At 44.3% G+C, this 27,172-nt stretch overlaps 1 protein-coding gene and 1 long non-coding RNA gene across 3 annotated transcripts in view; one reads left to right on the top strand and one right to left on the bottom strand.

Annotated features, from left to right (window-relative positions):
• Positions 1 to 27,172, top strand: part of MAD1L1 (mitotic arrest deficient 1 like 1) — a 456,900-nt gene that overhangs the window by 262,454 nt on the left and 167,274 nt on the right. For both annotated transcript variants that reach the window (XM_081169503.1, XM_081169504.1), the window contains exon 16: positions 11,524 to 11,731. In XM_081169503.1, the coding sequence (XP_081025629.1) occupies positions 11,524 to 11,731 (208 nt within the window). The remainder of the gene's footprint in view (positions 1 to 11,523; positions 11,732 to 27,172) is intronic.
• Positions 25 to 4,582, bottom strand: LOC308573160. Its single transcript, XR_014001977.1, has 3 exons — positions 4,461 to 4,582; positions 2,372 to 2,450; positions 25 to 46 (listed from the first exon to the last, which is right to left on the bottom strand). It is a non-coding gene; the product is annotated as an uncharacterized lncRNA (long non-coding RNA).

Genomic DNA, 27,172 nt, shown 5'->3' with positions numbered 1-27,172 from the left:
AAAATAAATTTAAAAATGCACTTACTGGTGCCTGGAGTGCTGCTCCCTATAGAAGTGAAGAGAGGGGGAAAGATTTTGAGTAATAAGTGCAATACTGTAGATGGAACATAGATACTGACTTTTATTTAGTGAATTCACCGGGAACTTGAAAAGAACATCCAAAAATCCTGGTCACTGTTTTCCCAAAGCTGAGATGCTAGTGCTGATGTAACGAAAAGGCTAAAATTATAAGACAGTTGCCTTCCAAAAAAAGTATCACTCGTAGATTAATCTCACTATCATGAATCTTCCCTCTAAACTAAGAACCACTGGGTTCAGTGGGTCTTGCAGCAGAGTACGTGTGCACAAGACTAAGATCCAATTTGACAGGCAGGAATGTGTACAAAACTGAAATGAAAGCTAATAGTCTCCCATGTAGATGTGATGTGTTCTGTATAACTAGGGCAGTATGTACTTGGTGCTAAACCTCCATCCATCCATCCATCCAATTCAGGAATTCCAAATTCTGTTCTAGGGAAAGATTAATTCTGTGACCTGTATAAACTATGCAACCATCTGTCACAACACACGTCAAGTTCTGCTTACAGACTTCCCCCTGAGCATCTGGTTGGGTACTGTGAGAATAGGATGCTGGACTAGATCAGTCTTTGCTCTCATCCAGCAGTTACCTTCTTATCTTAGTTGTGTTCTGCCTGACAGAAGTGGTTGTCAGAGCCACTTAAGTTCTGGATTAATGAGGTTGCAATTGCTGTGGTTAGGCTGCAGTCCTTTACACACCCGGGAGTTAGTTCCACTGAACTAAATAGGACTTACTTCTTGGGTTTAGCAAGTCATAGACAGAGTCAAGGGACCCACACAGAATTTCACAGTGAATCTCAGAACAGTTACCAATACCAGCGCATGAGAATACAGAAATAACTTTCTGTATTATTTCATGCGCTGCTGGGGTGGGTGGGTGATTGAGCACCATATCCCATCAGACTGCCTCCCCCAAACCCCCAAGAGGTACCTGGGGATAAATCAGACAGTGAGCTGGCCCTGTCACCAAGGATGCGGAGACAAATGCATCCGAGTACAAAAACCCAACCTACTTGGAGGAGTGCCTGCTTTCTTGCCTAGTCCTGTGACTCGGGACGCAAACTGTTTTTCAAAAGGTGAGCTTGGGGAGTGTGTAAATTGTTACAACAACATCTTAGCTTATGAGTAGCCATGAACTTAGATTGCTGCAATACCTCTTAACCTGAATGCTTTGAAAACTGACTTGTGTATTGTGTACATTAAAGCCTTTCACAAAAACTGAATTGAGAATCTGAGTACAGGACCTGGTGTGTGTGTGTGTGTTTGTGTGTGTGTGTGTGTGTGTGTGTGAGAGAGAGAGAGAGAGAGAGAGAGAGTGTAAAGAGGAGAAAGAGATTTCTTAGATTTTGCATAGGTCAGCTCAGTGAAGAATTATGCTATGGTTCTGCTTAATCTGAAAATAATAGCATCTGGATCAACAGAAACACTTGATCCTACATCCTATGGGGTCTCTTATTACTAGACTGAGTTCTTTTAAGACAAATTTTGATCTGACTGATCATTCCTCTAACATTACTAGTAATAATAACACATTTCCCGTTTCCCCTTCTAAAGGCAATATTTTTTTTTAAAAAAACACACCAAACCAAACACAACACTATGACTATTAGGTGTCCTAAGCAGTAAAGCTCATTACACTGAAGTTTCTCTTTCCTTTAAGAGATGTATCATTTAGAAAGAGGAGGCCTCTCTACCCCATACTGCACTATAATTCTTCCCTTCATGTTTGAATAATAAGGATTCCAGGCTAGCTTGGAGGATTTGTGCTACTTTTCTCTCCTGGGCTATCCCCTTTAAAATCCCTTCTGAATTAATTCCAGAAATGAGCTTTATAGGAAAACGCAGAATTAAGTCCAACATGAAAGAAGGAATTATGCTGCACAGCTGGGAGTTGGCTTGAGTGGTTAAGTTTCTCTTTTGGAGTCAACATGGGCAGGAAGGGCGGAAGGGGGGGGGGATCATTTAGAAAGGTACTGACTGGGATCCAAAGAACTGAGTGCAGGACCAGTGGGACTTTTTTGCCCTCTGTTTTTGTTCAGCAGGCAGGATCATCACAAGGCATTTTGCTTCTTGAGGCAGAACAGTAAATTCTCTTCCCCGCTTCCCAGCGAAGGTGCATAGCACACAAGTACGGCCAAGTTATTGGGGCATGTGAGGCAGAAAATCTCCCTGGAAATGAAAATGGAGTAATCAAATAACTAACAATCTGCTGTGATTACACTCTGCCTAATGATAGGACTGGTTCTGGCAGCAGGCTCCCTGTATGATGCAAATGCCTGCTTATTTGTTTTACCTTTATCCAATGCTTCCTTCAGTGCACAGAAGTTGCTGTCAGTTCTCTGGATCCTGGACGTTGTGTTTTGCTGGTGTTCCTGTAAGAATAAAATAATATTCCCTTTTGGCTCAGTCTGAAGGCCCATCTGCTTTGACATTTGGCTTCAGACTGCAGTCAACTAGGTGCTCCTAGGAAGCCCGCAAACAAGCCATGGCCTCCAACTGGCTGTTGCCCTTTGAGTACTGGTATTCAGTGTCTCTGAACCTGGGCGGTCTGTTATGGTTACTAACTACTGGTCGACTTCCCCTCCTGCAAGAACTTGTCTACTCCCCTTTTAAATGAGTGGACGTTGCTATATATCCTGTGGCAGTGAATTTCCATAAAAAAGGTGTTGCGTGAAATACTGTATTTTACCTGACTCTCCGGCCAGTCAGTTTCACTGGATGACCAGGAGTTCTAGAATCCCGTGAGACAGACATCTTCTGTCCCCTACTTCTGCCTGTGTGCTGGCTGTACTGTTTACTTGTCAGTCATTTATGTGCACATGTCATTTGGGTGGAGGGCTTTGCTTGATCCCCTGGGTGTGGTCATATGCCATAACAGAGAGAGTTGGGTGGTTGGTGAGCATGTTTGCCTTTTGTACCAAGGGCAAGATGGGGATGCTGTTCGGATAAGAACAGATTAGGCTTTTCCTCTAATCAGTTGGACAAGCCTGAGCAAAGCAGCAGAATGAAGGAGCTGCTGCAGCAGCAAAGCTGAGTTTTTAGGGAGAGGATTACTCTTCGTTTGCAGTTGCCATGCAATGACTGAAGGGATGAGTTCATCCAACTCCTTAACATTTGAGGACTAAGCCAAAGCAATCACAAAGGGAGAGCAAATCCATACAAACACGAGACCGACTGTTTAGTGCTTTCCCCACCCAGCCAGGCTCACTTGAATCAACACAGCATGGAAGGATTTGATGCTCTGCAAGGAAAAAGCTGCTGAGAGACCAGTGGCTGGGGAATGGAAATCATGTACCTGCTCCATAGTGGTGGAAATTTTTGTAGGGATCATAGTTAAGGTGGGAAGGGTTAACCTCCTTCGTGTGCCCTGCAGTGGCAAATGAATGTTGCACCCAGCATCTTACTAAAAAGCTAATTAAATCTCTCCCCCCCCCCAATGGATCTAACTGTGCAATTAAAGTAACATCTAGTTTGACTCTAAACATTAATGGAAAGGTAACTGTTCCCAACCTTCCTTGAAAAATGGCTTCAAAGATTATTTGGATATTGGTCACAATCCAGTCAAGGTTGAATAAGCCATTGATTTCAACAGAAAAAACTTGAAGCATAAGCACATTTTTTTTGAAAACCCTCTGGTTTTGATTGAACTTCTAAATCCCTGTGACTTTGAGTGAATTACAATACATTTAAAACACGACAAATCCAACTTGAAATGTAGATAACTAAGTATAGTTTTAACCACACCCCACACATCTTTACTCCAAGGAGCTTACAAATACATTTTGGCAACAAAAGAAAAGGAGAGAGAGAGATGAGGAAATACTCTACAGTTGCATGACCTTTGTTTCATTTGCAAGAAAGGGTAAAGGCAAAGCCTTGACCAATGAGGTAGTCATGAGGGTCAACAAGGGGAAATGGCAGCGGGTTTTATTTTTCTTCCTTCTTTAAGTATTGACATGCCTTTCCTGCTAGAGCACCGAATCAGGTTAGTGGTAGATTTAAAACAAACCCAAGAGCTTTCAATGAAAAGTTAATTCACAAAGCTTGCTTGTGTCAGCCACACCTGAGAGGAGTGACTCAAGCAATTTGTTAGATCAGGCTGACTTGTGCCCTTTCTTGCCCATGCCTGCCATGTCTGAAGTACCAGGTCAACCTTATTCCTTAGAGGTGGCTTCAAGGAATTCCATTGGTTTCTGCCTCTGCATTATCTATTCCCCACCATCATTGCATTCAAAACTACAAAAATGCTCAATAAAACACTGAATGAAACAAGTTCTGTGTCCCTGATGCACATCCCGCCACTCTCAACTAGTGGGGAGAAGCAGCTCCAGCTCCAGAGTGTCTGCATAATGTGGTGTTGCAAAACAAACGAACAAACAAACCTCTCCTTGATATGATTTCCGAATTGTCAAAACCTTATATTTTGCCATTCTTCCTGCAAGATGGTTGTAGATCTTCTATTACGGCATTTCTCTCTTTCTCTCCAAAACAGTGCTCCAGTCATGTCTGTATATCACAGCTGCCTGGAGATGATGAGAAAGATTTTTCATTTAGTCAAAAGCTATTTTGCTTCAGATAGACACCACCTACTCTGGTTCACTTCCAGAAAGAGGCAGTGTCAACAAGAGATAGTTCTGAAACAGTTATTTAGGACTTACACCTACTTTGTATTAGAGCTTATGTATGGCACTAACAGCATTTTGCAAGTCTTTCTCCTGTGCCCTCCTTTTCACTTGATGTAAGTATGTTGGACATGTACTGCTTTGGGTTAGGATTATTAGCAATTTCCCCACGTGACCACCTGCTGCTATTTGAAACAGTATAAAATTCCATCACAGAAATTGCCTCATTTCCTTTGCCTTATCCAGTTGCCTCATCAGGTGTTGAATTGAGTATGGGAGCAGCAACAAGGGAATTTGTCCCTTCCCTAGTGGAATTCTCAATAAAAATGTCAAAGCTTTTCACTAACATGGAGAAGTTAGCTGCTCTTGTGCCATGTGATTCCCAGGATGCTGATTGAATTGTTGCACAGGGGGCCTTAAGTGTGATTTGGTCATATGGGTTTTAGGGGCACAAATTAGGGCTGGACTGCTGCTCAGCTATCCTGCTTGTCAGTTTCCCATAGGCATCTGGTTGGCTGCTGTGAGAACCAGATGCTGGATCTGGCAGTCAGGCACTTATGGGCCCAGGTGAGAAAATCAGTCATGATTTGATTTGTATTTGACATTTGCATTTATAATTGACCTGATGCCTGAGTAGGAACAGCACAACTTATTTACTGCTGGACCAAGGATGAACAGCTTTGGAAAATCCCAATTTGATATGACAGACTCCATCTTGGACTTTTTGAACCATTGCTTGAAAAAGGTCTGTCTGGACCTGTCTTGTTGACCTTGTACATCTTTGTCAGCAAAGTAATAAGGCAGCTTAAATATTTCTTCGTCCCTAAGATACAACCTGTGCTTTCTCTTTATTGTTGAGCTGCTTTATTAGGTAAGAACTTGCCAGTTGGTATTAAGTTTGTCCTTTTCCTTTATGAAAGACACTCCTTGGCTTTATGCTTACTTGAAGAGGTCTGCAGAAGATCTCCTTACTTGAAGAGAAGGCAGAATTCAGGCTGTAAAAGACATATCCTGTCTCTCTGTGTGTTTGTGTCACCATAAAGCAGTTGCACTGAGGAAGGTACTGGATCTGTTCTGTTCCTCTTGGTTCAGCAGCTAGTGCAAAAGGACTCCAAGCTTCTGTTGTCCTTTTTTCTGCAGGCCCTTTGTCAAAGTGTTTCTGGCTCCTCCACAGTCAGTTGTATACAGTGGAAGGCATCCTCAGGCTGTGAGCTTTCAGATGATAGAACTACATTAGTGATCTTTCCCGGAAATTTAAAATGAGATGGATTCTGTTACAGCCCTAAAGTATTGGCTCGGAATCGCAATGTGTTTTCCAGCAGGCGTCTGTCTTTAAATGGAGTGTAATCTATCCCAAACAATGACTTGAGTGTGGAGAACCATGTAAGAGTAGGATGAGCTCCACCACCGCCTAACCTGGGATGCCTGCAAGTGCATGTTCTTGCAAGGTCTGTGCTATAAAAAGAGGGGGATGTAATGGGATAAGAGAGAGAGAAAGAGAGGTGGAAACTGGAAAACTATCTAGGCTGTGTCATGGGGATGGGGAACCTTTTTCAGCCTGAGGGTCGTATTCCTTTCTAAGGGCCATGTGGCAGTGGCAGGTGATGCCAGAAGCAAAAGCAAGTGGAGCAATGCATGTAAATTTAACCTTTGTACAGCTGTCTAATTTCTATACCTTTTTATCCTCCACCCACGGAAGGAAGAGGCATTGTCAGAGTTCAAGGGCACATTCCCACCAGGCAAAAACTCAAGGAGGCAAGACCAGCGAGGAGTGTGACTGGGAGAAGGTCCTGATGACCAAACAGAGGGACTTCGAGGGCTGCATGTAGTCCTTGGGTCAGAGGTACCCTCACCCCTGCTCTAGGCAGTGACAGGAAAGGTATAAACCAGTCTTCATCAGTATGGTGGAGCTGATGGGACTCCAAAACATCTGTAAGGCATCTGGTTGGCAAAGGCTGGCACCTATAATTTTTGTTTGTTTGTGCCTCCCTTATTTCACCAGCAGGATCAAGTTGGTACCTCAAGTTGGGCCATTGTGGGGCAGAGCATTTAGTTCAAGTATGTGTTATGTTGCAGTGGTGGCATCAAATCACAAGATCGTGGGTCTTAGCACCACAAATGTGTGGGCTGACTGGACTGTGTCTTGGGCTGCTTGTCTGAAGGGAGGGTGCGGATGTTCCCCAGCCATCTCCCAAAACTCTACAAGCTTTTGAAAAGCTTAACGTTCAGTAACATTCACATTTTCTATTTCATTTTCATTTTCGACATGTTATCAGTGTGAACAGGGAAGCTTTCACTGTGCTAGATCCAGGTAGAGTCAGGGGCAGAAGTAAATCCTAATATACCTGATACAATTGTTGCCATAAAATGTAATGCATTACCTGTAGTCCTTGAAATCAGCGACTTGTTTGAGAGGGTGAAACATTTTGGCTTCCTGCACTTCTCAGATTCCTAGAGGTAGATGCCTTGCAATCTAACACAGTTTCCAAAGTTTGCAGAAGTGGCAGAACAAATAGACGTCATGGCCATTTCTGACTTGGTCCTGATCTGCAGTATCTTACCACTTCAGTGAGGGGATGGGGGCAGGCAGGCAGGCACATGCATTGTTATTGGCTGCCCCTGAATATTGTCATGGCATACATGCCGACAAAATGGTCTCACACAAACACAGGGCACTTTCAGCCTATCTCTACTAATCCTCCTTTGTATGCTCCCCCTCGCTGCCTTATGACAGTTCCAGGGCACTGACTGCTTGAGCGAGGTTTTAAGTCTCGCATTGTGCTGGTGATTTTTAATACCTTCCGGGGACCCAGCCCCCAATGGCATTTTACATAGCTGTGCTCTGTTGTTTAAATGAGGTGTCTGAGCGGCTGGATACGTGTCACTAGAGGGCACTAAAACAGCTGTGAGATATTTAACCTATAAGCTTCTATGGTGTTTGCTGCCACCTCTGAGAAAGGAAGGAGTGAAAAATGGTCTTTTATATTTCCAGCTTTGCTTTTGAAATGGATCAACTGTGAAATCATAAGCCATAGTACAGATTCTACATAAGGGTTTATTGCTGGCCAGGGAAGTGTCGGGCTGCTGCTCTGACCATGCATTTTGCTCTTTGGAAAAAGAAAACAAAGTAAAACTAGCTACTTTGTTTTCAGCTTATTGAGCAAGCCGAGTGTACAAACAGCTGCCCAGTTAGCGATGTAAGACTTTTTGGTTTCTTACTTTTAAAACAAAAACTTGGAGGTTTGCATGACTTTTCTCACAGAGGCTCAATGCAGATCACAAAGTGGCAAGGGACTTTTTTGCCCTGGGCGCTGCATTTTCTCACTAGCAGCTTTCGGGTGGGTGGGTGGGCTGGTGGGCCCAGAGGCAAAAGTGGGTACAGCAATGAGCATTACTCCTACTTGGGACAGTAGGCACTTTCCACTCAAAAAGTCAGATTTCCACATACGAGGGGCAAAAGTATGTGGGTCAAAGACCCAGTTTTTTGAGGGGGGGGGACCCAAGCACATTTATGTACACACAGAGAGAGACACACAGGCTGGGACCCCTCTGGAGGCATCACGTGGGTCAAAAAACCTGGCTAGCTGCCTCCCCCCCCCATAGCCACAGCACTGCCACACACTCACCTCTGCCCTCTTTCCAGGCAAGTAAGAGGCATTATTCCAGTTCATGGACACATTCCAGCCAAGCCCAAACACTCCAAGGGTGTGGAGCAGGGGTAGGCAACCTAAGGCCCGTGGGCCGTATCCAGCCCAATTACCTTCTCAGTCCGGCCCACGGACGGTCCGGTATTCAGTGTGTTTTTACATGAGTAGAATGTGTCCTAGTATTTAAAATGCATCTCTGGGTTATTTGTGGGGCATAGGACTTTGTTCATATATTTTTTTCAAAATATAGTCCGGCCCACCACATGGTCTCCAGGACGGTGGACCGGCCCACGGCTGAAAAAGGTTGCTGACCCCTGGTGTGGAGCAAGGCTGTCAATGAGCAGGGACTGTGACGAGAGAGTGTGGCTTGGGGAAAGGGCATGGGCTCAGGAGAGTCTCAAGGGGTGGATTGAGAGGCAGGGAGAGGCCCGTTCAGCCCCCTCCCCAGGTCCTCCCCTCCCCCTCTTCCAATAAATCAAGCAAATCAAGCTTTTCCGCTTTCATCTAATGGATACTTTGCAGCTCCTCATAGTCTTTTGTGCTCTTTGTTAGCCCTGTGAAGGGCTTTCTTTTTTGCTCTGACTTTGCTGCCAGCTTCATTTTGCTTTCGTTTTGAGTGCCGCTAGAGAGTCAAATTGCCAGTTCCACCTGAGCATCTCGTGCTTTATTGAGAATCACAGGGGCCATGAGAAACTCAGTCACCATTACCAAATGCTCCAAGACAGTTTCAGCAAATGGATTAAATTTGTCCCCTTTACACTCCCCAAGGGACCAGCTCCTGGATGCAGAAAAACACTGGACATCAGTCTCTTGAGTTTTACCGACTGGGTGGATAGAGTCAGGGCCAGTGGCGGCCAAACTTGGTTGTGGGTCCCTGTGTGAAATATATCCCTCCTCTCCCAGTCTAGTTCGATTATACTGTATATATAATTCATACACCAGTATCTAATGCATACCTTCTGATCTGAGATGAAACATTATGAAAAGGCGTTTAATTAAATATGAAGTACATAACTTCAGGATGTATATAAATTATACATGTGTCTTTATATGTAATATTAATTGATATGGCAAAGTTTTGTTAGAATATTAATATTTTGATTTTTAACACCAATAAACATTAAACTTTTCCAAAGACCAAATCAAGGGAGTTTTGTGGGTTTGCTGGGCCCCTTATAACCTGTGGGCCCTTGTGCACAGTACATCCTATATGAGCATCACTGAGCGGGAGAGTTTGTTTATTATTTTATGTATTTATGGCATCTCTATCCCACTTTTTCCTCCAAGGATCTCTAGGTGGCGCACATGGCGCTCTCGCTCCTCATTTAATCCCACAACAACAACCCTGTGAGGTAGATTAGGCTGAGAGGCAGTGACCAGCTCATGGTCACCCAGTGACCTTCATGGCCAAGTGGGGATTTGAACCCTGGTCTGCCAGCTCCTAATTCAACACTCCAGCCACAACACCACACTGACTTGTAGCAGGCAGATGGTCTCATTCCAACCTCCAAGGCCTGGCATTTGGAATGGTGTTCTGCTGGTTTGTGGAGGCTGAATAGTCAGGACAGTTAGTGAAGCCTCTAGCTGGTGGGCTGAGCTGATCACCTCCTTTCCTTGAACCACTGGAGGCATGGTCCCACCACTCTGTGTGGGTCTTCCTCCTCGCACGTGAGTCTCCTGCTCTTCACTTCCTTTCCTTGCTGTTGGCAACTCTCTCACAAGCAAAGAGAGCTGTTCACATGGGACCGGTGTGTGCGTGCTGAACACCACACTTGGGGAACAAGTGTGAATCAAACTCTTAGTGCATATGTGCAAAATGTGATCACGTGACATGCCTTTGAGACTCTATATCTAGACTAACAGAATCATTGCTCTTTTTTTCGTTTTTCTTTTTAAACAAAGCTCTTTGCCTGCTTTTTCTGGAGACGTAAATTTAACTTCACTGTTGTCTCACTTTGAAGGGAAATTAATCAGCTATTCTAGGACCTGGCTCATCAGCTAAACTGCTCTCGTGTGTGTGTGTGTGTGTGTGTGTGTGTGTGTGTTTCACCTCTTGGGGAAAGTGCAACATGAAATGCCTTTTAGTAGCTTGCTCAGGAAATGCCGACACAATTCAGTGACAACGGCCATGTTTGAGTTTTGTGATGAAAGAGAACAACAGTACTAAATTAGTCTGGTGCTGTGCCCTGCTGCAGTTTGGAAGCTTTGACTTAAAACAGCAGCAACAACAACAACATATACAACAGACAAATGCAAAAGATCCAGTAATAACGCTTTGTTAGAATGAATAGCCACTCTTGGGCTGACATAGAGTTTGGGATTATCCTATAATAATTTCAACTGTTGTTATCTTCTGATAAGTTAAGCAAAAATGCCCCTTGCCAGTCACTGTTCATATACAATCATAGAATTGTAGAGCTGGAGGGCAACCCCAAAGGCCATCTAGTCCACCCCTTGCAAGGCAAGAGTCACAACTAAAGAATCCCTGACAGATTGCTTCTTCTGGAGAGCCTTTAATTTCACATGTTAAAATAGCAGAATCAAGGCCCAGGTTGCAATCCCATGCATGCTTGCCTGGGAGAAAGTGGCACCAGTTCAACAGGGCTTACTTCTGAGTAGACATGCTCAGGGCTGTAATGCACCACGGCAAAGAAGGCGTGCAGGAAAGGGCCAGCCGGATGTTGCAGTGTTGTGTATGTGAGCAAAGTCATAATGGGGGAGAAAGGACTGGCAAACTCATTAAGGCGGCTTCCTAATGGCAGTGGACACTGTCGCAAGCGCACACCGGGAAAGCGGCCTGCAGAATGGATGGTGCCACCAGCAAGCAACCTGGGCACAATGGTGACATGGTTGCAAGGGGAGAGGAGGGGGACACCACCTGCCGTCCCACATAGTGCTACAGCCCGGTTTCACCAGGAGTGGGGGAGGCTTGGCCAGGAAAGCTTTTTAACTACATGAACGCAGACCATGGGAATAAGTTCCAGGTGACAAGCTTATTGGAAGGTAACTCTCACTTCAACAGATAGGTCAGCCTTTGCTGAATCCTAATTTTGAAATGCTTGTGTGCAGTTCTCCGCTTCCCCTCTGCCTGCACTGCTGTGCTGTGGTTGTGGGTAATCCTCTCTAGTAAGCTGACCTTGTCAGTCCTAATGAGCTCCTTTCCCCATGTTTTGTAGGGCTATCACGATCCCAGTAAAACAAAAGTGCTCCACTTCAGCTTGAACCCAGCAAGCCTGGCTAAGCAGCAGCGTCTTGAGGAGCAAACACATCTGCGGGAGGAATGCCAACGCTTGAGAGAGCTGGTCAGAGTCCTGGAAGCAGGAGACTCTATCCCAGAAAAACTTGAGGGGGCGGCAAGTCTCCAGTCAGCTCAAGAAATTGCAGGTATGCGCTTTCCTGGTCAATTACTCATTCATCATAGTGTTGCTGTGTAGCAAAGGGCAGCATTTCAGAGTGCATTGAGAACCATTTAATTGTTTATAGTCACAGTCAGCCTAGCGATTTAGAGTGTTTAGCTTATATAAATGCTCCTGGGTGGAAAGGGAGATTCCCCGAATCCACCCTCCTTAAATGATACCTCTGCCTGATAAACAAAGGTCTGCTTGTTGTCTATTGACCTATACACATGAACCCGTATTTTACATGTGTGTTCATAAGAAGTGTGACTTTGGAGATCTGTAATCTGGAGATTACAGATGGGACGCGGGTGGCGCTGTGGGTTAAACCTCAGCGCCTAGGACTTGCCGATCGCATGGTCGGCGGTTTGAATCCCCGCGGCGGGGTGCGCTCCCGTTGCTTGGTCCCAGCGCCTGCCAAACTAGCAATTCGAAAGCACCCCTGGGTGCAAGTAGATAAATAGGGATCACTCACTTACTAGTGGGAAGGTAAACGGCGTTTCCGTGTGTGGCTCTGGCTCGCCAGAAGCGGCTTAGTCATGCTGGCCACATGACCCGGAAATGTCTGCGGACAGCGCTGGCTCCCGGCCTATAGAGTGAGATGAGTGCACAACCCCAGAGTCTGTCAAGACTGGCCCGTACGGGCAGGGGTACCTTTACTTTTACCTTTTAATCTGGAGACAGTTGCCCGGCTCACCACAGGGGTTATTGCACAGTAGAGTGAGTTCACCAGGAGTCTCTGGCCATATAACTGAGGAGTCCCTTATGGGGAAAGGAGGTGATATTTCCCAAGAAATGTAAACTTTGACCCAACCCAGTTCCCAGTGGAAGACGCGTGCTGCGGAAAACCTTCAAGGCCAAATCTGAACATAGGCTTGCATTAGATGTGACAAAGGTTCTGAGGACACACTAAGCTTGCACCTATGTTGCCTTCATCCAGATGCTCAATCGTTGCTTCCTCTGCAGTGGCACCCCATTCATTGCTCAGAGCACAGCCAAAATATATACACAGTTTTAAGATGCACACAGAGCTGTAGCTGAACTGAACTTCTCATTGTGCTCCATTGTGGAGCACAAAATCCAAATAGGATAACACCTTTGTCAGTACCAAACAAAACAACACAAAGTAGTGAGCAGACTTCTGAGCCTTACAGAATTCTTCCGCCAGGGTTGGGGTGGTCAGTGTAGGGGAAGACTGAGGTGTTGCTGATAGGCCTTGTCAGAGCAGGGGTGTGTGTAGAATCATAGAATCATGGAGTTGGAAGAAACCACAAGGGCCATCGAGTCCAACCCCCTGCCAAGCAGGAAACACCATCAGAGCACTCCTGACATATGGTTGTCAAGCCTCTGCTTAAAGACCTCCAAAGTAGGAGACTCCACCACACTCCTTGGCAGCAAATTCCACTGTCGAACAGCTCTTACTGTCAGGAAGTTCTTCCTAATGTTTAGGTGGAATCTTCTTTCTTGTAGTTTGGATTCATTGCTCTGTGTCCGCTTCTCTGGAGCAGCAGAAAACAACCTTTCTCCCTCCTCTATGTGACATCCTTTTATATATTTGAACATGGCTATCATATCACCCCTTAACCTCCTCTTCTCCAGGCTAAACATGCCCAGCTCCCTTAGCCGTTCCTCATAAGGCATTGTTTCCAGGCCTTTGACCATTTTGGTTGCCCTCCTCTGGACACGTTCCAGTTTGTCAGTGTCCTTCTTGAACTGTGTGTGTGTGTGTGTGTGTGTGTGTGTGTGTGTGTGTGTGTGTGTGATGTCTCTGACTACAAGTTGGGGACAAGGTTTATGCAGTGCTAAGAGGGTTCAGGCATGTAGCAGCAATAAAAGGAACATGGTGGATGGATGTTGCTTACAGAGACAACATATATTTCTGTGCTGTGCTAACAAGGACCTTGTTTTTGCAAGAACTGCAATCTCTGAGTTCATTTTAGTCGTTGAAAAATGGCCCAACCATCCTTGATACATATCGGGTTGCTTCTCATCCAGGAGGGAGGGATTGTGTAAACAAGTGTAGGCTAGTTAATCTCTGGCAGGTGGAATTTGGAGTTCCTTAGATAGATAAGCAAAGTGATTTGTGAATGAACCAAGATAGTTGGCTGCAGCTGGAATGCCCCAGTCCCTGCTCAGTGCAGACAAGGCATATCAGGATAACAACCCTGTGATGAAAGTCTCTGAGTCTTAATTATATGAACAATCCTAAGAGCAGACAAGAAACCTTTTCTTTTAATAGCTTTTTTGGGGTTGGGGGGGTAAATCGCTTCCAAAGGTCCCCATCATCAGCATTTGCTTCAGTTGGCCAGTTGGAGGTAGTGGAGTGGTAGCTAGGAGGAAGAGATGATAGACCAATTTATCTAGCTTTACTTAAAAGGCAAATTTATTGTTTTCCTGTGACTCACGGAGGGCCTCCCCCAACCTCAGAGTGATTCCTCCTCCTCAAAAAAGAGCAAATGGTCCAGGTCAACATTTTCAATCATTTGCGGGGGTGGGGGGGTCCTGCTCTCCAAGGCTGTCCCTGCCTAGCAAACTGAGCAGCTGGGTCACTTGTACTGTAATTTATTGCTGAATTCCTCTCTTTAATTCATTTCTAAGTGTGGCCGTGTGTTTTATCTAGCATGTCTTAATGTGTTCATGACCCAAAGGGCTTGTTTGTGCTTTGGATTTACTGTGGGCTGGTGACGAGTGGAATTTGATTTAGCCCTCAAGTGACCTTTAGTACTGGCATTGACAATATCTGGGCATCATTTTAGGCACTGTCCTGTTTTGCACAACCTTAGGCACCAGTGGAAACCTATATTGCACAATTTAGATTGCTGATCTAAACAAACAAACTAAACAATTTAGATAGTTTGTTAAACTTGTAACATAATGAGGCAGAAATTCTGCGTGGACTCAGCATTTATTTATTTATTTATTATTTGTGTACCGCCCTTCACCTGAAGATCACAGGGCAGTTCATAACATAAAAGTACAAAATGAAAATGCTAAACACATAATAAAACAAAAACAAAGCGATAACTCCTTTCCCACAAAGAAATTTAAAAGGCTATAGAATGTTAATCAGCCAAACATCTGGTTGAAGAGGAACCTTTTTGCCTAACATCTAAAGCTATGTAATAAAGGTGCCAGGCGAGCATCCCGGGGAAAGCATTCCGCAAACAGGGAGCCACCACAGAAAAGGCCCGTTCCTGGGTTGTCACCCTCCAGACCTCTCATGGGGGATGCACCCAAAGAAGGGCCTCAGATGATGATCGCAGGGTGTGGGTTGGTTTATATATGGAGAGAGGCGGTCCTTGAGGTATTGTATTCCTGAACTGTTAAGGCTTCCTCCATCATTATCTAGAACACTTGGCAAAAAAGCTGACCCAAGCAATCCTGTCTTCTACCTGCTTGGATAGTAACATTATCAATGGTTTCTAGTCATAACGGCGATGTACTACCTCCAGCGTCAGAGACAGCATACCTCCAAATACCAGTTTCTGGGGGAACACAGTTTGGGGGAGTGCCATTGTGCTGAAGTCCTACTTGTGGGCTCCCCATCTGTGCATCTTATTGACCTCTGGGAGAACGGAATGCTGGACTAATTTGCCTTTGGTCTGATCCAGCATCCACATTTTTTCTTCTTACTGGAGTCTTTCATTGTTGAAATGGGGCCTTCTACATAGCCACAGATCTGCAGCATGAGCTTCTGTCGTTGTGAAGCTCCCACTGTAATGGGCATATGCAAGTGTGGATTTCTCTGTGATGTAAAGAGTGTGGCAAGAGTGGATTCCACACTAATGCAGCTTATGGTCATGGGACAATCAAGGGCAATGCAAGTTCACTTTTAATTAAGCAGCAGTCGTCAAGACTGGCCCGTACGGGCAGGGGTACCTTTACCTTTACCTTTAAGCACATTATGAGTCAGATGCAAATGTACTCCAAGTCCTCGAAATGCACATATGCAGGGCTTGAACTGTTCAGCGTCCCCTCCACCTAGTGCTTGAGGAACTGGTTACTGCCTCGTATCAGTCATAGAAAGAACACTGCAGTGAGCTTTCGCCTGTGACTGTCCCAATGACACCCTGGGGTGTAATCTGCTCTTACGATTCCATTCCCTCTGAATGTCTGAGCCTTCTGATTCATCATTCATTGTTGTCATTTCCTCCAATTTTCCTTCAGCCATGTATCTGGCTTCTCCTGACCTCTCTAAAAGTTTGTGCCATGTGATCGACTTTTTGTAGCATGTCTCAAACAAGGGGTGGCTCTAGGCCTGTTATGCATTGGACCGACAAATTCCACTAGATTCCCAAATATTTGGAGGGAGCACAGGTGGTTGTCTGAATAGCTCATGTCAAAGGTTCCCCCCAATTCTTGTTATTATTTTTGCTTTCTGCAGTTCAGCCTGGGTAGGTCATTGCCGTTATGCCCTGTTTATGGACTTCTGGGAGACATCTAGCCAGCCATTGTGGGAAATTGGGCTAGATGAAGCATTTGGTTTGATACAGGTGTGTGTGTGTGTGTGTGTGTGTGTGTGTGTGATGTGAGCCTTGGAATTTAGGGATACCTTCAAAGTATTTGGGTGGGTTAAAAGGAGGTGGCTTACCCTTCCTAGGCATTATGTACTGAGCTGCCCCATCTTCTCAGGGCTAGAAGTATGGGTGTACCATAGCCAGCCAGGAAGCTGGTTGTGATCCATAGCTGTTTAAATTTAAGGTTCAGTGGATTATAATTACAGGAACGAAAAATAATCAGGCAAACATTAAAGATGCTGCTGCTGATGGCTTTGATGATAATGTGTTGGCTGCCATTAAACCTTCTGAGCAGACAAGAAAGCACCATGTGCCCGCTGATGGTGGTTCTAACTTGTGGGCGAGGTAATAAGGAAATTTTTATGATGGGTGCTAAAGCTCATTAAATGCGACTCCATTAAAAATCAAGGTTACGCTGGACTCTAAATCTCTTTGAGCACAGCTAGTGGAGGCTGTATCGTGATCTTGGCAACTTGCCATGGAGTTCAGTGGTGCTTTTCTCTCATTTGCTTTGTAATAGTCTCTATTAAAACGGGTGACATGGTTATTGAGAAGAAGCATTTTGAACGGTGTGCCTTATGAACACTGGTCCTCCCCCTTTCCCCGTTTTGTGGTGTGAAAATGGCAAACAAGATGGTCCTGAGCTTATTAATGGGGCAGAGCTGCAGTGGCTCCATTATTCAGAATGGGCTGCAATGCTCCAGAGATTTGGACTCAATTATTAAACCTGGCCTGTGAAACAGCATTGGCCAAAGTCAGGTTGTTATGTGATGAATAGCTCTTCGCAATTCTCTTGTCCTTTAAACAAAAGTTCAGATAAGCAGTTTGTGACAGGTTTTTTTCCATTTTCAAAAGAAACTTTATTGAATAATTATATATATTCTAATTAAAAACAATTAGAAGATTTTCTTTCGAGGGCTACTGTTCATAATACATACATTAATCATAACTATGAATATTAAATTTAAAAAAGGGATCATTATCTATCCATTGCTTTACAGAAATATCTAATAAATCATAATTCACTGTACCCATCAAGTGTGTCTGGACTCTGAAGTGAAGAAGTAGCTGACATTATTGGTTCCAGACAGATAACAGTTTGAAATGCAAGAAGGGGTGTGTGTGTTCTTTACTCTTAGTCTCAATTTCCTGTATTTCACTCTGTACCTCGCATGCTTTTAAACTATTTCTCATGCCAACTTAAATAATTCTGATTATTTTATTTTTGGCTGCCTTAGTACAACCCCTTATAGAATTCCTGTTTAATCATAGTCACTAGTGAATAGGTCTGTTGCACTGCAGATCAATCTTGACAATTAATTCCTGTCAGGAAATGACAAGGAGTGAAAGCAAGGCAAACCCTTTGGAAGTATATATTACTCATGTCTCTCGGCTGTGTCAGTCTAGTGTCGATGTGTGGGAGTGAGCGAATATGTTTCTGTGGTGGTTAGGGGTGATTGACTCAACTCCTTAAGATGCTTCATTCAAGAGTAATCTGATATTCTTTCCCCACCCACCCCCATTCCCAGGTACTTCGGATGTTGCAGTTTTGTCTTTCCCACACAAAGACTCCAGAGCAGGTGTGCCTGAACTAAACCTCTGCACTTGCCCAACAGCCAAGAGGGGCTTAGACAAAGCCTCACGTTGTCTTGGGAAGTCACGGCATTGTGAGAGGAAGGTTTTTGTTGTTGTTGTTTAGTCGTTTAGTCGTGTGCAACTCTTCGTGACCCCATGGACCAAAGCACACCAGGCACTCCTGTCTTCCACTGCCTCCCGCAGTTTGGTCAAACTCATGCTGGTAGCTTCGAGAACACTGTCCTACCATCTCGTCGTCTGTCATCCCCTTCTCCTTGTGCCCTCCATCTTTCCCAACGTCAGGGTCTTTTCCAGGGAGTCTTCTCTTCTCATGAGGTGGCCAAAGTATTGGAGCCTCAGCTTCAGGATCTGTCCTTCCAGTGAGCACTCAGGGCTGATTTCCTTCAGAATGGAGAGGTTTGATCTTCTTGCAGTCCATGGGACTCTCAAGAGTCTCCTCCAGACCATAATTCAAAAGCATCAATTCTTCGGCGACCAGCCTTCTTTATGGTCCAGCTCTCACTTCCATACATCACTTCTGGGAAAACCATAGCTTTAACTATACGGACCTTTGTTGGCAAGGTTAGCTTCCCTCATTCAAGAGAATGAGGCCCACTCATAATATGCACTGGGTAATGGCTAAGGACACAGGAAAAAGCAGAGATAAGCTTGCACATCTTTCCTTGATTTGCAAAGAATTCAGCTGCTGGCTGGCCAAATTTGATACCATCATCATACAAGTTAGAGAATTCCAGTATTCCCATTGCCACTGCTGCTTCTTGGAAATGTCAAACTGTGCCCAATTCTTGATAACTTTTCCCCATAGGCTTTCCATTTTTTGTTGGGCATCCAACGTTAACTGGACTATTTGCTTGTTTATGAATTCAAAGCTAACTGTGCCTTTTTGACTGATACCCAGGACTCTGTGAGTTTTCCTGTGTGTTCTGACTGGGTTATTCCATGGGCATCCCCAGAATGTGAACCTGGTGGCAGCAAATGCTGAACTCTGATACCGATGTTTCCTTCATTTTTATTTAATTTAATTTAACAAAATGTATATACCACTTGATTCTTGAACGCACACACATACCTCTAGGCATTTTTCCTTCCCTCTAGCTGAATATGTGTGCTTGAAACTTCATTATCATTTAGGTCCAACTGCTGTTGATAATCTGGAGTGCTGAATGGCAGCTTCTTTACTCCCCAGCAAGAGCCTCCCTAATGCCAATATTAACATCCTTTCAGCCCCAGATTAAGACATACCTCTTCTCTCAGGCTTTTGAGAGATTATGATAATCATGCCTGTTGCTGTTTCTGTGTGCCTGTGGGGTTTTTTTTTGGGGGGGAGGGGGGTATTGTTTTATTGTTAAACTTGATGTTTGCTTTTTAATTACGTAAGTCACACATCAATGTTTTATGATAGGCGACAAATAGTTTAAGAGGTAGTACATACTTTTATTTACATGGGCTTCTTAAACCTAAATGAGTCTTGTAGAAATGTGATATTGTGTTTTTAGAACACATAATAATGAACAGAGCAACCAGCCCGTTCTGTAGCTACAGTGTGATTTGAGCATTGTCTGAAAGCCTCAAATCTTTTTCTTTAAAACTATCAATTGCAAAGTGAACTGACAGCTTTGTCATGAATTTAGACGTTTTGTCTGAACAGAACTTAAGCAGAAAATTTACTCGTGATCGCTGCCATGGTAAACCCTTGTAATAGAGATTATTAATTGGAATTAAATTGGGTAATGAATTAACATTAAAATAATCTAATCTTGTTGAAGTGACAAGCCAGAGACAGTAAAATTAGTCACTGTCCAGCCTGCCCGCCCGCTCTGCTCATGAGGCTGTGCGCAAGTGCTATTAAATGAGTGTGCTAGAAAGGGCTTTGGGTGGCATTAAGAATGTTCATGGCTGGTTTCTTATACTTTCTCTGCAATCAGTGCAAGAGGAGAAATGTTCACATATGGTGCATGAGCCACTCACGCTAGAGTTGTTCTTGCAGAAGACCCTCAGTTGCACTCAGTGGAACCCCATTTTCCCTTGCGCACCACACAGGTAATGATACAGGATATTTGGGAGAACAAAAGACCTATGTGTGTCCTCTATTTATCACCAAATGAGGCCCTCTGGCTCTTTCTGCTTGACCCTTGGGACTCTCCCTTGGCCATGCCCCCTTTCACTAGACCTCAGCCTCTTTTGCATGGGCTGCTGTATGCACTCCTTGAGTGCTTCTTGAACTGTAATAGTATGTTTTGCTTGTTAGGATAAAAGATGGAGATACTGTGCATGTATGTACAGAAATCCTGGAGTTTTGCAGCCTACTGTTTCTTTCTTTTTGCCTTAGGAATGGTTTCAGCTGGCCAGGTGAGGGTGAGAGTGAAAGTAAATGATGGATCTCAATCCCTTGCTGAGTTAGGGACTTCCACTGCATGCAAAGACAGGCCTCGGAGGATTGAGCAAATCAGACCCATAGTGGATCCAGTGGTCAAGAAGGCAGTTTCTGCATGAGCTGTAGAGGGAAGTGAGGGGCAAATGAGGCTCATCAGCCTGGAAGGGTAGCCCACATAGGAGAAGGAAATCTCTAAATCCCAACCTGCACAGCCTTGCGACTATACTCATTCATGAGAAAGGCTTTGAGAGTAAACTCTGAGGAACTATCTATACCCACTGACTTGCAGAATATTTTTGGGAGAAGAAAAGGCTAAGGAGCAAACCCTACACAAATCTGGAGTGGAGTTGGATGGTGTCTTGTATGCCTCCTTCCAGCAACTCCTGCAACTAAGATGATGCCAAATGTGTATTGCTCTGCTTTCCTTTGAACTACATTAGCGAGGTCAACAGGGGGGCCTTGTCTTCTGGGCAGCCCAGGACCTCCCTACATATCGCCCAGTCTTGCGCCCAGAGGAGGTCACCTCGGAGCTCCAAACACCTTCCTGTCACCGGCATTCAGCTCCTGGAAGGTGCCTACAGGATGCTAATGCAGCCATGATCCTCCAGCCCTGCCATATAGGATTTCATTTTGCTTGTTGTATCTTTTAAAACAAAAAACCCATCACTGTAGAACAGGCATCCCCAAACGCGGCCCTCCAGATGTTTTGGGACTACAATTCCCATCATCCATGACCACTGGTCCTGTTAGCTAGGGATGATAGGAGTTGTAGTCCCAAAACATCTGGAGTCCTGAGTTTGGGGATGCCTGCTGTAGAATTTTCTATGATACAGCTTTTTCTATAATTACAAGCAATTATATCATTGTTTTGCTTTCATGTTTTAATTTTATAATGAAGTCTTTTGTTATGGACTCTGACTCATACAGGGAATGGAGATGATTATTATTAGTAGCAGCAGCGATATTGCTGGAAAGGGGTAAAATATCATCCAAAGCTTACTCTCCAAGGTCAAAGCCATTGTGTGCTCATTCTGTAGATTCCTCAATATGCACATGGATACATAAGCATGGAGAATAAGGCTACCAAAGTTACATTGAAATGAATCGCAGGGGCTTTAGCAACAAAATAAAATGTAAGATTGGATTAATAACAGATAAATTAATAGGATATGAATTTGCTGAATTATTTTTTTTAAAAAAGGATACAAGAACGGGAGACGTGAGGAAGTCGGGAAAATAAGTTAATTGAAGATGAGAAATTAAGAAAGAGGGATTTTTTGTTTTTTGTTATTATATCTGTTTTTATCTCTTTTTTTCTCTTTTTTTCTTTTGGTGTGCTTAATGTTTGTATTTTTGTATTGTATTTTGTGATTCTGTATTTTCTTTGTTTTGGTATACTTTCTTTAATGCTTTTTTATTGTGAAAACTTAATAAAATATTATATATAAAAAAAGCTACCAGAGTTACTAGTCTGATGGCCATGCTCTGTGTCCGTGGTCAGAGGCAGTACAGTGGTACCTTGTTTTGCAACCGCTTTGGATTACAACCACATCAAACCAGGAAGTGCGTGTCCCTCTTTTGGGGGGGAGGCCTCTTGGCGAAAGCGCGACTTGGGTTACAACCTGTTTTGGTTTACAACCAGACCTCCGGAACGGATTATGGTTGTAAACCAAGGTGCCACTGTAATGCTTCCGAGTAGCAGTTGCTTGAAGCCACAGGAGGGGAGAGTGCTGCTCTTGTGTTCAGGTCCTGTCTCCTGGTTCCCCGCAAGCATCTGATTGGTCACTGTGAGAACAGCTGGACTAGATGGGCCATTGGCCTTTCCAGCAGGCTTTTCTTATGTTGTTATGTTCTTAAGCATCTAATGTCAGGTTCTGCTTTAAAGCCACTTACAACCACGGATATTTCTGTCTGATGAGTATTACATTTGTTATTATGTAAGTATTTAATTTGAGTTACCCAATGGAAGAACAGGATCTGGCATTTTTTTTCCCTTTAAAAGTGTGGACTTGGGGAGGGCAGTGTCTTGCAAAAGGTGCCTTGTCTTTGAAGAGGTTAGTGCCTTCATAAATAGTGTCACCATTAAGTCAAAGTGGTGGGGGTATTGCTTCCATCTACTGTCCACAGAGCCAGAGGTGATTTTGTATAAAGAGACTATATAATGGTTGGCAATAATCAAAGGCTACCTAGTGCACTTATCCTTCCATCAAGAGCAAAGGATCTACAGATTTTTGTCCCTCTCTATGATTCATGACTGTGTGAGAAGCAAAACAAGGAAGAAAAAGTTAAACTCTACCTATATTAAAAGGGTAGATGTTACTCTTCAGATGTCCTTTTTCAGTACAGCTTTACCATTCCCTGAAGCACAGTACAGCGCACCATGGATTCTTTGTGAATTCTTATGCTTTATTTGCTTAAAAAAACACATCTCACAATCTCTCTGGGCACTCTATGGCAAGGATGAATGTAATAATTAAAAATAAACAGAACTTTATGACTCTGGAAAAAGCAGCCACTTTGCCAGAAAAAGGTAGGTTTGGGGGAGGGGCAACAAAAAGAACTTAAACAGGTGGCAATGGTGAGAGCACAAGCAACAGAGAGTGATCTGTGTGCCTAAATGCAATCAAATAATTGAGGCCTTGACAAAGAGTGATCTGGTGGAGCTCAATGGATCTGTAGAGGGGCAACCACCCATCATCAATGTGCCTAATCACAGCAGTCATGTAAGACAGGTCAGTGATGTTACCCAAAATTGTAATTACGGGGCTGAGGGGGTTATGGCTTGCTCAAGACCACATAGGAGCTTAATTCATACATAATGGGAAGTCATGGCTTACCGTTATGAGACTATGCCATGGTGAACCTTGGGCTCACACATTCCCCTCTCTTCCTCTTAACACCTGAGGGAACATAAAAAATCTCTTATTTTGTTTAGAATAAACCACTGTTTCCTGTTACATCCAAACTTGGGAACCATGCAAACAAAAGAAACAAAACTGTTCCAGTTTGCATGAAATGGTAAACCATGGTTTAGCACTCGGAAGAGAAAGGAACCAGAGACTTGCATGCTCTCCTGTCCCCTCTGCTCCTTCTGGGCAGCCAGGAGCAGGACTTTGGTACAGATTCAGACAATCTTTGGTCAGCTTCCAAACAAGCCAACTTCAAACCATGGTTTATGAAGCTGGCTTGTTTAAGCAATCTCTGATTTATAAGCAATACTCAACTGGGCCTATGTGAAACTGAAGGTAAAGACTAGCAAAGTCCATCTCTCGGTCATGCAAGGGGAGTGGTAGTGCACAAGTCCCTGGTGCAGAGAGCTTAAGTTCAGATTGGAGACTCTGACTCTCAAGCATCCACAGAACAGGGCATAGGATACTTGGCCCAGAGATAACAGTTGAGCAGGGATCATACAAGACCATGGATTGTTTGGAGGGGTCTTATGAAGGCATTTACAAGAGACGTTGCCTCTGTAGGGAGCGGGAGCCAACTGAAGCTTTATGTATGTGTGCCAACAAGGCCTGAAGTGTGGTAGGCTGTGCCTTCCTGGAAGAGCTAGCTGGCTGCTTAAAGAGCCTTTGGCATCTATGAGGCTAGAGAGCCAGAGGCATTGCAGGGAGCTGGCTGTGTTTTCCACCTGGAAAGACCATAGACAAGGTACTGGTGGTTCTCTCTCCAAGGAAGTAGCTTGTCTCCATCCCGTGTGCTCCACTAGGATCTGCAAAGTCCCCAAGTCATGAGATATGGCTTCTAATTATTTGGCAGGCTCTTCTGTAAAGAAAAGGGGATTGTGGCTTTTGTAGTGGTGGCACAGCTTTGGCCAACACCTTTGAAAGGGGAAGGCATGAGAGCTGGAAAGGCAAGGAAACTTATGGGTAATAAGAGTTGCCAAGGAAAGAAATGGGAGACGGAGGGAACACAAACAGGCTTGGCAGCCCTGTAAAAATATGCAGAATAGGAACAAGGCCATTAAATGTTTTTGAACGTTTAAGTTCCCCTGGGGCCAGGGACTGAGGGAGGACTTTTGTTCCTGGCTCCCAAATTATGACAGTAGTTGAAAGTGTGCCTGTGTTTGGGGAGCAGGGTGGGTTAGAAGAGACACGGACGGAAGAGAGAAATGTTCTCTTTAGCTGTCATGCCAGTCCCTTTGGACTCCTGAAGTTGTGCCATCCATCTCTCCATAGCCAGAGGCAGTTCTGCCTTCAAGGAGAGAAAGCATAATGAGCAGTAAAGGGACCTGAAAGCCCCTTCTGCTCATGTTGAAAGACTCTACTGAAGAGGAGTTCCTTATTTTGCACTTCCCAGTTGCTGGGGATCTGGCAGCTTCATTATCTCATAACACACAGTAAGATTCGGACAGAGATAGGCTGATGGTCTTGCATGGTCTGCCTTGTTTAACCAAACAAACAAGGATCCCTGTGGTCCAGCACGGTGTTACAGAACAAGAATATGTAGTATTTTTCAACACGAAGGATGTGAATAATCTATTTTAAGGGTTCCTCACGTAAGAAGCTAAATGCCATGCTGGGTCAAGTCACTTAGTCCAGGATTTTTTAAATAAGAATCCCTACCCAGAATTGGCCAGTTGCCTGCTGGTAGACTACAGCCTTGCTTCTGCCCACTCCTGAACAAGGAAATGGCAATGTGCTCATATAAAATTGCTTTATGTAGAGTCAAACCTTTGATCCATCTAGCCCCTTGCCTTATTCTCAAATTGGGTTGCAGCTCCCCAAGGGTCTCTAACAAAGGCCTTTCCTAGGCCTGCTACCAAAGATCCTTTCTGAGGTGGAGGTCAAAGTTTTGAACCTGGGTGATAGAAGCAACTCCATGACTAGCCCTATTAAATATATTCCAGGACAACAACACACATGACAAGGAACTCATAAGTCATTTACTCTCAACTGCCAGAAACGTCATAACTAGACACTGGAAGTGAACAGAAATGAACATAGACCACTGGTACTTAAATGAATGGGAAATCACTCTACTAGAATAGTTAACCAACATACTTAAACTAGCACTGGGCCAAGCAAAGGAGGATGCCTTCACCCTAGTGTGGCTCCCCTTTTTCACATATATAGCACAACAAGACAATGACTTACTCTCCCCCGCCCCCCAAAAAGTATTGAATCAATATGGCTAATCTGACCCAACACACATACAAGCAAAGCACACTGCAACCAACCTATCCATGTCATGCTGGAATAAACCCCTACACAAACACAGTGCAATAGAACAGAAGACCATTACCCCTGTCTCCCTCCCTCCCTCCCTCCCTTTCTCCCCAACTGCACGATGTCTATGGCAATAGTGTCTCATACTGAACGTAAACAAACTGTGAAAAAGACTATGAATTGACAATGGAGATGCTAGATGTAGTTTTCATTGTTTTGTAACATAAGAAAATCTTTACTAAAAACAAATTTTAAAAAGTTTTGAACCTGGGGTCTTCTGCATCTGGAGCAGGCTCTCTGTCCCTCCCATAGATGATGATGATGATGATTAATAATTTATTATTGATACCCCACCCATCTGGCTGAGTTTCCCCAGCCACTCTTGGCAGCTCCCAACAGAATATTAAAAACATGATAAAACATCAAACATGAAAAACTTCCCTAAACTATGCAGATGGTAAGACTCTTAGCAGAGTCCAGAATGGACCTGGATGAATTTAAGGCAGCGCACGAACACTGGTGTTCATCTTCTGCCTTTGTGTTACTGTGCAGAGTTCTGGACCTCCCTGATGGAGCTTTCTTCAGTGCTGCCCAGGCCCCCTTAGGGGTGAGACATGCCGTGCGCTCCCCAGCTGTCCTTCATACCCTGTAGGATTGCAGTACGAGCTGCTGGTTACAGCTGTTTGCATCACAGGCGCAGCCTTTGATTAGGTGCGAAGTGCCATAAGGGCTGCTGGATTGTACACAATTGAAAATGCTCTTTCATTCATCAGCAGGAAGGAGAAGAAAGACTTGTGCTGATCTCTCAAATTCAAGCCGACACAAATTCCCTGACATTAGAAAAGCCGGCCTGCCAGCATGGCAGAGCACTCTGATGTGCGTGTGGCATGGGGGGGGGTGGGGGGGTGAGGAAGAGCCTCAGATCTTTGCTCAGCATGTTGTCAGTGTATTGTTTCCTCTGTAAATCAAAGCTTCATGTCTCAGTGAACAGCGGTGCCTGGTAGAAACCTATTAGTGAGGCCCTGTGTGGGAGGGGGGAGGTTGGGTATCTTGAGTTATGGAGGGGGCATGTTTTGGTCTGCTAATGTCAAGGAGGTGATGGGGCATTCAGATTTTAATAAAACTGAGAGGGTATAAATTTTTAACCAGGGAAGGTAAAGTCCTAGGGTTATTGAATATACACCACCCAGATCCAGGGTGGCAACACAGCTGATCAGCAAAAAAGTTTACTCAACTCACATTTGGTCTTCAGCTCCTTGAATTTTCAATTTCCAGTTAAACACAGTTAGCAAGAGCTGAAATTTGTATGCATCCATGATCTTCAGTAACACCCTAAGGCTGCAATTCCCAAGCAACTTATTTCAATGGAAATCTTATGTGCATTAAGTCAGCAGCTGAAAGACTGAAAACCTAGGTTACTAGTACGGTGCCCTTAATGTATCCTTATTCAAAAGTACCACTATGGCTTGGTTCCCAGGTGCAGGTTTCATTGCTCGACGATGACACCATCCAGTGGTGAATTGCAAGTGTAATACGTTATCATGGGTCAAACAGCACAGAGATGCATTTGATATGACCCCGTGACACGTCTGTGATTTGTATTGTGCTATTAGGGAAATGAAAAGGTAGCAAAGGACAAATGCTGGTTCAGTTTATTAGGTTTGGTTACAGTTGTGGGTCAGGGTGTGTGTGTGAGAGAGAATTTGAACAAGGGTCTGAAGGTGGAGAAAGAAGTGGCCGCACGTGTTTTGAGTGGGAACTAAAGTGCTATG

This window comes from Podarcis bocagei, assembly GCF_964188305.1.
Source record: "Podarcis bocagei genome assembly, chromosome: 14".
NCBI classification, from domain to species: domain Eukaryota; kingdom Metazoa; phylum Chordata; class Lepidosauria; order Squamata; family Lacertidae; genus Podarcis; species Podarcis bocagei.
The sequence above is the reverse complement of the archived record's forward strand: the minus strand, read 5'-3'. Positions and strand labels throughout refer to the sequence as shown.